Source organism: Arachis duranensis, chromosome 8 (assembly GCF_000817695.3).
Source record: "Arachis duranensis cultivar V14167 chromosome 8, aradu.V14167.gnm2.J7QH, whole genome shotgun sequence".
Taxonomy (NCBI): Eukaryota; Viridiplantae; Streptophyta; class Magnoliopsida; order Fabales; family Fabaceae; genus Arachis; species Arachis duranensis.
The window spans coordinates 32,934,014-32,944,936 of NC_029779.3; the positions used below are offsets into that span (position 1 = coordinate 32,934,014).

Below are 10,923 nucleotides of genomic sequence, written 5' to 3' on the forward strand. Positions count from 1 at the left end.
CAATAAGGAGAATAGTGGAAGGGATTTTAGTGCTGATCCCGCCAAGAATCTGCAGAGGGCTGCGAGTCGGCCATTTAGCTGCTGGACCTCTCTTAAACAGGTCGGGCTTTTCATTTCCAGGATAGCTCTACATTTATCGGGATTGGCTTCAATCCCTCTTTGTGTCAGCATGAACCCTAGAAATTTTCCCGCCTCTACCGCGAAGGCACACTTTGCGGGATTTAGTCTCATCCCGTGTAACCTTATGGTGTCAAAGACTCGCGAGAGGTCTAACAAGAGGTCGACTTCTTTCTTGGTTTTCAATAGCATGTTGTCGACGTATACTTCCATTAGGCTCCCAAGGTGGGGAGCAAACACTTTGTTCATCAGCCTTTGGTATGTGGCCCCTGCATTTTTTAATCCAAATGGCATGACCACATAGCAAAAATTTGCTCTGGGTATGATGAATGATGTCTTTTCCTGGTCTGGCTCATACATCGGGATTTGGTTATACCCCGAGTAGGCGTCCATGAACGACAAGTATTGATACCCCGAGCTGGAGTCTACTAGGGTATCAATACTTGGTAGTGGATAAGGGCCCTTAGGACAGGCCTTATTTAAGTCGGTATAGTCGACACACATTCTCTATTTGCCATTTTGTATTTTGACTAGCACTACATTGGCTAGCCATGTTGGGTACTTGACTTCTCTGATGAAGCCGGCTTCTAGGAGCGCCTGTACTTGTTCTTCTACTACTAGGGCTCGTTTTGGGCCGAGCTTGCGCCTTCTCTGTTGCATGGGTCGGGACCCCGGGTAGACCGAGAGTTTGTGGGACATGAGCTCGGGGTCTATCCCAGGCATGTCGGAGGCCTTCCAGGCAAAGAGATCGGAGTTGTCTCTTAGGAGCTTAGATAACCCTTGTTTTAGGGTTTCCCCTAGGTTGGCTCCTATGTGAGTATTTTTTCCTTCCTCTTCGCCTACCTGTATCTCCTCGATTTTTCCTCCCGGCTATGGTCGCAGCTCTTCTCTAGCCCTTGCACCACCGAGTTCTATTGTGTGAATCTCTCTGCCTTTTCCTCTCAGGTTTAGACTTTCATTGTAGCATTTCCTTGCCAATTTCTGATCTCCCCTTACCGTTGCTATCCTCGCTGGGGTCGGGAATTTTATACAAAGGTGGGGAGTGGATACCACCGCTCCGAGTCGATTAAGGGTAGCTCTGCCGATTAAATCATTATATGCTGACCCTACATCGATGACTATGAAGTCTACACTCAGAGTTTTTGATTTTTTCCCTTTTCCAAAAGTGGTGTGGAGGGGCAAAAATCCCAGTGGCTTTATTGGCGTGTCGCCTAATCCGTATATGGTGTCGGGGTAAGCTCTTAATTATTTCTCATCCAACCCTAGTTTGTCAAAAGCGGGCTTAAAAAGGATGTCCGCTGAGCTTCCTTGATCTACTAGGGTTCTGTGGAGATGGGCATTTGCTAGGATCATAGTTATTACCACTGGATCATCGTGTCCAGGGATTATTCCTTGCCCATCTTCTTTTGTGAATGAAATGGTAGGGAGGTCGGATGATTCTCCTCCGACTTGGTAGACTCTCTTGAGATGCCTTTTACGAGAGGATTTGGTGAGTCACCCTCCCGCGAACCCTTCTGAGATCATATGGATATGTCTCTCCGGAGTCTGCGGTGATGGGTCTCTTCTATCCATATCGTCTCGTTTTCTCTTCCCATGACTGTCCGACCTTTCTATGAGATATCTGTCAAGCCGACCTTCTCTAGCCAGCTTTTCTATCACATTTTTAAGGTCGTAACAGTCATTTGTGGAGTGACCATATATTTTATGGTACTCGCAGTAGTCGCTGCGGCCCCCCCTTTTTTATTTTTAATGGGTCTGGGAGGTGGCAGCCTTTCGGTATTGCAAATTTCTCTGTATACATCCACTATAGAAACCTTTAGAGGGGTATAAGAGTGATATTTCCTTGGTCTATTGAGGTCGAGTTCTTCCTTTTTCTTGGTTTCCCTCTCCCTCTCTTTTGTTGAGGGAAGGTGCCCAGGTTGCCAACTCAGATCTCTCAGCTTAGCATTTTCCTCCATGTTGATGTACTTTTCAGCTCTTTCCTGCACATCACTTAAGGAGATGGGGTGTCTTTTGGATATGGACTGTGAGAAGGGACCTTCTCTAAGCCCATTGACTAACCCCATTATGACTGCCTCGGTGGGCAGGTCTTGGATCTCTAAACATGCTTTGTTGAACCTTTCCATATAGGCTCGTAAGGATTCTCCGACCTCCTGCTTTATTCCCAGGAGGCTTGGCGCATGTTTCACTTTGTCTTTCTGGATAGAGAACCTCATCAAAAACTTTCTTGAGAGGTCTTCAAAATTGGTGACCGACCTCGGAGGGAGGCTGTCGAACCACTTCATCGCCGCTTTCGATAGGATGGTCGGGAAAGCTTTGCATCACGTAGCGTCGGAAGCATCAGCCAGGTACATCCGACTTTTGAAATTGCTTAAGTGATGCTTCGGATCCGTGGTTCCGTCATAGAGGTCCATATCGGGGCTTTTGAAGTTTCTCGAAACTTTTGCTCTCATTATGTCCTCGCTGAAAGGATCCTCCCCTCCTAGGGGCGGTTCTTCTCGTTCGTCACGGGAGTTCCGACCTTTGAGGAAGGATTCTAACTTCAAGAGTTTTCTTTCTAACTCTTTTCGTCGTTCCATCTCCTCCTTTAGGTTCTTCTCAGTCTCCCTTTGTCGCTCCCGTTCCTGTTCTAACTGTTCCAGGCGACTTTGGTGGACGTGGACTAATCCCATGAGTTCAGTTGCGTGGGATGGTCCATCTTTCTCCGATTCGCGCCCTTCTGAAGAATTCGCCTTCGGATTTTTGACTCCGGAGGTACCTTCTCTGTGCTGATCGTTGGTTTTCTGGTGAAGGGTCAAGTCTGCGTCATTGTTTCCGGCATCCAGATTCTCTTGTTCAGAATCTGATTCTACATGACCCTCTTCGGGTGATCTGTCCGCCATCACTGGTTGATCTCTCGGGTCCCCGGGAACGGCGCCAATGTTCCGGGGCTTACCTAGAACCGGACGGTGATTGAGCTTGTTTGTGAGGCCCAAGCGTTGGAGGAGTGTGGTCTATGACTTGGTTTATGTCTGGGAGCCGCCTCCGAGTTGTGTATGTGAAAGAATGGGGGTTGGTACCTGCAAAGACACTCCAATGCCTAAGTCAGCAAGAGTGTGAGCAGGTCTAGAGAGTATTGGGACTTAGAGATACCTGAGGAATGTCAGTGTATTTATAATGGTGAACCAATAACCACCGCTGAAGTAGTTCCGCCTTTTAAGGTGGATAACTGTTCCTTTATCTTAGGGAGGTTGAGATATGGCTCCTAGAAGTGGGTAGAGAGATTTTAGGGGCAGTTACTCATTTGAATGAGTGATTATCTGCCAGCTAATCTTCGTCCCCGACTTCTTTAGGGTTAGTCGTGATAGGAACCGACTTCATAGGGAGGAGGTCGGTACAAGGCGAAGCTCAACCTTTTTGGGTTGGGCCTTTTGTTGGTACCTGTGCCTTATCGTGGGGTCAGTGTATGAACAATTATCATTAAAATTTACCACTAAAACTAATTCTTTTTAGTAATTTTATAATACTATATATATAAGTAACTCATCTTTATACGAGTTTTACTAATTCCTATTAAACTTAGTTCATGCAATAATATTGTATACATAGCTATTTAAAAATGAAAAGAGTGGTATAAATATTTAGAAGAGCAACAGTGACTCGGTTAAAAACTTAAAATAGAAATCTAACTTGATTAGTTACTTATACTTTAATTAATGGCTAAGTTGATAAATTAGGAGACAGGTAGTGCTATTAATGGTAGGCCTCTATGAAGACTGAAGAGTCAAAAAAGTTGTTACCATAATTGAATAGTGATTTTCTGGTTTAATTAGTGAGAGGAGATTTTCAAAAGCTAGTCTAACAATATTTTCAAAGCTGTCTGCATTGGTTCAACGTTTTCAACTTCACATGCCTTTCCGAAGAAGTTCGAACCACTCTCCATTATTATTAACAACTACTCTTTTTATTGTTTTCCATTGTGGGTTGACCCAACAGATTAGACTAGACTCGCACTCTGCATCGTATCCATATATCTATGGCCTCAATCTTCTTTTCCCTCCAGTAATTCCTGTGTTTACTACTATTTTTGATTGCATGCATGCATGCGGTTGAAAATGTGTTCAGTCAGATAGCAACATCATTGATTTTTTGGTACCAGAACATAAAGACAAATTAAGGGGTATAATTGGAAAAAGAAAATTTTGCGGAAAAACTTTATTTGAACATATCATATAGATAGACTCGTATGAACCTGCAGCAACATCAATCTCAATCCATCTCGTTTTCAATTTTTAAGTTATAATAAGCATAGTATGCTCTTTCCGTATGTTTGTATAAAAATAGTTTTAAAAAAAATTAATTAAAAAAAAGACTAGAGAGATGTTACTATGTTAGTACAAAAATGTAGTAGCGTAGTGATAATTATAGCAGCATGATGGTGGTATGTCCCTCAGGTGGGTGATGAGAGCACTACTCGTAATTAAATCTCTCGTTTCCCTCTCTCTCTCTCTCTCTAAACTATAACCGCCATGCCTCTCTTATTCTTCTTCTTCTTCTTCTTTGTTACTCCCACTCTCTCACTCATCCAAGAAGGCCTGCTCCTTCTAGAAGCCAAGAAGCAACTACTTCCATCATCCTCCTCCTCCCTCGCCGACTGGAACCCACGCGACCCCACCCCATGCAACTGGACCTGCGTCACATGCAACCCCAACACCTCCCACGTCATCTCCCTCTCCCTCTCCTCTCTCTCCCTCTCCGGCCCTATTCCCTCATCCCTCTGCCGCCTCCCCTCCCTCTCTACTCTCTATCTCGACGACAACTTCCTCATCTCCCCTCTACCCTCCACTCTCTCCCTCTGCACCTCCCTCACCCACCTTAACCTCTCTGGAAACCTCTTCACCGGACCCCTCCCTTCTTTTCTCTCCTCTCTCCCCTCCCTTCTCCACCTCGACCTCTCCTTCAACAACTTTTCCGCTTCTATTCCCCCATCCTTCTCTCTCTTCCCCAACCTCCGATCCCTCAACCTCGTCCAAAACCTCCTCAACGGAACCATCCCTTCGTTTCTCACCAACCTCACCACCTTAACCTCCCTCCACTTGTCCTACAACCCTTTTCTTCCTGCTCCGTTACCGAGTGAGTTCGGCAACATGACCAACCTCCAGGACTTGTCTCTTTCCGGCTGCAACCTCCTCGGTCCAATTCCCGCTTCATTGGGGAAGCTATCCAACCTTCGAAACCTTGCACTAACCTATAACAGCCTCCAGGGTGCCATACCGGAGTCTCTCATCTCCGGCCTCACCAGCATCGTGTTTCTCGAGCTCTATGAAAACTCGCTCTCTGGTTCATTGCCACGTGGCGCTGTGTGGAACAACCTCACACATTTGGAAGGATTCGACGCCTCCGGGAACGACTTGACGGGGACGATTCCCTCCGAGTTGACTCGGTTGAAGAAACTCGGTTCTCTCAACTTGTTCGATAACAACCTCGAAGGCTCTCTGCCGGAGAGTATCGTCGAGGCCGAGAGCTTGTACGAGCTTAAACTGTTCAACAACTCGCTCAATGGGTCGTTGCCGAGTCAACTCGGGAGCAACTCGCCCCTGCAGACACTCGACCTTTCGTACAACAACTTCTCCGGCGAGATTCCGGCAGGATTGTGCCGCCGGGGAGCGTTGCAGGAGATCATGCTAATTTACAACTCGTTCTCCGGCAGAATCCCCGAGAGTCTGGGGGATTGCAGGAGCTTGATGAGGGTTCGAATAAGGAACAATAACATTTCGGGAACTGTTCCCGAGGCTATGTGGGGACTGCCACACCTTTATCTTCTGGAGCTTGATGAGAATTCCCTTACTGGGTCGATTTCTACTTATATTTCTGGCGCAAGCAACATGTCAAGTTTGTCGCTTTCCTTCAACATGTTCTCTGGGTCTGTTCCCCAGGAAATTGGGAATTTGGACAACCTTGTTCAGTTTGTCGCCAGCCATAATAGGCTATCTGGTCGGATTCCGACGAGTGTTGTGAAATTGAGTCAGTTGGGGAAGCTTGTGATTAGTGATAATGAGCTTTCGGGTGAGATTCCTTTGGGGATTAGTGCTTTGGAAAAGCTTAATGATCTTGATTTGTCCAATAATAAGCTTGATGGTAACATTCCAAGTGAATTAGGAACCTTGCCGGTGCTTAATTATCTTGATCTTTCAGGGAATCTTTTCTCCGGTAGGATCCCAATTGAGCTGCAGAATTTGAATCTTAATTTGCTGAATTTGTCGAATAATCAGCTTTCAGGGGAGATCCCTAAAGAATTCGACAATGAGAATTACAAGAAGAGTTTTCTTGGAAATCCAGGGCTGTGTAGTTCTTCTTCAGTCTCTGGTCTCTGTCAAAATTTAGGTGAGAAGAAGAAGAACAAGATAAAGTATGATTGGGTTTTCAGGTTCATATTTGTGCTTGCTGGAATTGTGTTTGTTGTTGGGGTAACATGGTTTTGGTTCAAATTTAGGAGCATTAAGAAGATGAAGAAGAAAGTGAGGCCTAACATGTTAAAATGGAGATCTTTTCACAAACTTGGATTCAGTGAGTATGAGGTTGTGAAGTTGCTGAGTGAAGACAATGTCATTGGTAGCGGAGCATCCGGGAAAGTTTACAAGGTTGTCCTGAGCAATGGTGAAGCTGTGGCAGTGAAGAAATTATGGGGACCAAAAAACAGGACTACTGTTTCTGAAAAAGATGGTTTTTTTGAAGCTGAGGTGGAAACATTGGGAAAAATCAGGCACAAGAATATTGTGAGGCTATGGTGTTGTTGTAACAGTGGTGATAGCAAGCTCTTAGTTTATGAGTACATGCCTAATGGAAGCCTTGCTGATTTGCTTCACAGTAGCAAGAGAAGCTTGTTGGATTGGCCAATTAGGTACAGAATTGCCATTGATGCTGCTGAGGGGCTTTCTTATTTGCATCACTATTGTGTTCCTCCTATTGTTCATAGGGATGTCAAATCCCACAATATATTACTTGATGAAGACTTTGGAGCAAAAGTTGCAGATTTTGGTGTGGCCAGAACTTTTAGCAGGGTTACCCAAGGTGCAGAATCTATGTCTGCAATTGCCGGATCTTATGGTTACATAGCACCAGGTAAAAAATTAACATCAAATTCACTTTTGTTTACCTTTGATTTTACTTTGGTATAACAATAAATTTATATATGGAAGGTTAATCACTTACTAACTATGTATACACCTATCTTTGATTTTATTAAATTGCATTTTAATGTATGTGATGCAGAATATGCTTACACTCTAAGAGTGAATGAGAAGAGTGACATCTATAGTTTTGGAGTGGTAATTTTAGAATTGGTAAGTGGGAGAGCTCCACTTGATCCAGCATATGGTGACAAAGATTTGGTGAAATGGGTTTCTTCCACATTGGAGCAGAGTGGAGAGGATCAAGTGATTGATCCAACTATGGATGTTAAGTACAAGGGAGAAATCATTAAGGTACTAAACATAGGGCTCCTTTGCACAAACCCTCTTCCCATAAACCGGCCTTCAATGCGCAAGGTGGTGACAATGCTGCATGAAATATCTGCAATTCCCAGAACAACAAGTGGAAAATTGTCCCCTTATTATCAAGAAGAGGCCGATAATGAAAATCATCATGGAAACACGGTTTGATCCAGTTATCCATATATTTTAAGTATCATGTTTAGGGTGTATTTAGATTTAGGTAAAAAATTGTGTTTAGATACATCACCTAAAACATGATATTTAAAATTAGACAGAGTATTTGAAACATCTATTGTAAGAAATGGTAAGAGATGGCATAACTAGGTTCAATTTTCATCACTATCACTTTTTTACATATAAAAAAGTTACTGCATGTAACAGCAACTGTAAGAAATATTAAGAGAGAGAGAGATGTCAATTTTAACTTTGCCATTTTTCTCAATTCTCATGAACTGGATATTGTATAATTGAAATTGCTATCATAGTTGGAACTAAAGTAATATTCTTGGATGAAATTTTTAATGGCAAGTGTTAGTCCCGGATTTATTGTCCATATCTTCTTGCCTTGTGTGTTCATCTATGCATCTGTTGCCATTTGCCACTGTTCATTTTAGGAATAGAATCTGATACCCTATATGGTTGACCTATATTCTGACAAATGTTTTGGTGAAACCAATTAGAATATGATTGTATTGTAAAAGTAATTTGAAGGTGTCACGCATCATTTTCATTGCCATAAGAATATGTCGTGACATAGTCTTATCCAGTGAGATGCATATTGCATGGGACTTGAGAATAATAAAGTGTTTTTGTTTGTCATGAATTGTGAACGAATATTCATATGGTTGATTAGATATCGTTTTAGATGAGATCATTTTATAATTGGAGTAAAGTTTTTAATATACATCATCCAAGTACGGGATCAAAATCTTCTTTAAAGCAAAAACAAATTCATGTCCCTTTCTGTATTGCATCATGCATATTTTATGTTTTGTCATTGTCCCCTCAGTTTTTAAAGTTGTACTGAAAGTTGTTTTAATTTTTGTTTCCAAATACATATTTTCCAAGCAATAAGCTAATATATTTGGATGAGGAAACAAGGTAATGCGACATTGTAACGGATATGCATAATTTAAATGAGTAAATATTTTTTTCGGTTTTTGACTATTTATTCGAAAAATAAAGTATTTTTTTATAATTTAAAATAAAATTTTTTATTAATCACTAATTATTTAAATAACTGGTTTAAGCAGCTCCTAACACATTAACAGGTTACTGTTTCTTTATAAGAACCTCTTAAACAAATTACTTTAATAATTAGAGACCAATTGAAAATTTTTAAATTATATAGAAATACTTTATCCTTAGGACAAATGATCATGATTCATGAATCATAAAGACCATTTACTCTAATTTTTGTTTTGCTATGAGATTGTCATTTTGAAGGGCCAGGGACCCGTTTAGCTACTCAACGAAAGGAATAAATGTTGTGCTTAACCCTAGGATTTGGGTTTAATTAATAGGCCATTGCAGTCGGATATGGGCTAATTTTGTAGCCCAACGTTTCGGTTGTGAAAGATTTCAATCATTTCTCTTCAAGGCCCAAAAAGATGTAAAAAGGAATTTTAGGAGTGTTAATATTTCACGTCCAAAGACAAAAGGAGTGTTAATATTTCAGAGCTGTTGCAGCTTAATACGTTCGGTTTCGGAAAACACATAAGCCATTTTGCTAAAAAGGTAATTTAGTGTTTTAAGAACATTTTATAGGTTTAGGATTTTTTTTTTAACCTAACAAGAGGTTATAAATACCTCATAAATTATTGTAGTCATAATATTAAGTGATTAGAGGTATCAAAACACATTTTGATTTCGTGATAAAATCATGGTATAGACAAGTGAGATTAAGTGAGTCCTTTCTTGTTGCACAAAAAATTTGATAGAAGATTGAGAAGTTTCTTCAATTCAATTCTCAAACTATAATCTGAACAAGTTAGGTCGAGGGATTTGTTGGATTAAGAAATTGGATAAAAAATAGAATAATTTTCTTTATATTTAATTTCAATCTATTTATTTTCTATTTTAATTTTAATGTATCTTTTTTATTCAATTTCAATTCATGTTATTATATTTATTTTTTTTATATTAGTTAGTAAAATATTTTAAATATTTTATTTTAATAAATACAAAATAAATATATTAAAACTTAAATTTTTTTTAATTTATAATTTTAATATGTGCATTTAAGAAAAAAGATAATTATATCCTAAAAAAATATAGTTTACACACTAAAAAATGTACTAGTACCTAATTAACTTGTTGAAACCCTAAGATGCCATCAATCAATTATAAAACCTATTAATTAGAACCCTAGCAATTGTGCTTTTTCAACTTCATTATTGTTATTAAACTCTATCGTATCCTTGGGCTAAGTAGAGAATTTGTAAGCCATCCAATTTGTAAACAATACTTCATTATGTAAAGGTTAAAATTAAAACTTCTCGAATCAAACTTACTTGTATCTTTTCAATTGAATTTATTTAATCGACAATGTTTTTGCTAGTTTTCTATTTATATACATTAAATTTTATGGAATCTGATTACTTGCAGAGGACGTCATTACATCCAGGAGATTATATTCTGCAGTAATTTCCTCTTTTTAATTACCAAAAGTATATCATGGCGCTTCTGATCTACGAGAATTCCGTGGCCAAACAAAATGAATCTAAGTAGAAGTACGTAACTAACGTAAGTACTATGTTAAGGACTTAGTACTTAGAATATTTATGCACGAGACAAAAAAAGAGAGCTTAAAACAATTGCAATGAAATTGCTAATCATTGAAATCTCATTTCACTTGAAATTATTATACGAAACTAAGAAGGAAATTTTGAACACAACCGAAAAGGCATCATGTCATGAAAGAGTAGTATATTATATTGTGAAGCTTTACTCTTTACAACCGAAGATATTGATGATTCTATGATATATATAGGGCTTTCCTAACAGTCTGGAAGTTAATGCTTTTATTTTATGTATGCATAAATGACATTCTCTATTTTAAGTAAGAAGCTAAAAAATGAAATTGAATGATCATAAACTTTATTTGGTAATTAAGTGAAAAGTTCTATATATATCTTATGCATAGGTCCCATGTTTTAAGTGAGATACAGTGGAGTATGCAAGCCGGTCCTACTCAGAATATTTTATATAATTTTTTATTTACCCACATAATTACCTTCTAACTATTTGTTTTTTCTTTCATATTTCAAGGAGGGAAAAAAAATGTTATGAACGTATATGTTTCAATTATTTTCAACTGAACAGTTAGGTGAGT

The 10,923-nt window shown here is 39.8% G+C and overlaps 1 protein-coding gene across 1 annotated transcript; it reads left to right on the top strand.

Annotated features, from left to right (window-relative positions):
- Positions 1-4,409: 4,409 nt before the first annotated feature.
- On the top strand, positions 4,410-8,142 carry LOC107462238 (receptor-like protein kinase HSL1). The gene is made up of 2 exons (XM_016080812.3): positions 4,410-7,218; positions 7,369-8,142. Exons 1-2 carry the CDS (start codon positions 4,626-4,628, stop codon positions 7,755-7,757), a joined length of 2,982 nt encoding a protein of 993 aa, XP_015936298.1. The 5' UTR covers positions 4,410-4,625; the 3' UTR covers positions 7,758-8,142.
- Positions 8,143-10,923: the final 2,781 nt, after the last annotated feature.

What these genes read in the sequence shown, in the direction of transcription:
- LOC107462238 (XM_016080812.3), top strand. Translation starts at nt 4,626, where the DNA reads ATGCCTCTCTTATTCTTCTTCTTCTTCTTCTTTGTTACTCCCACTCTC. An exon ending in TTATGGTTACATAGCACCAG is followed by an intron (nt 7,219 to 7,368) that starts GTAAAAAATTAA and finishes TATGTGATGCAG; the next exon opens with AATATGCTTACACTCTAAGA.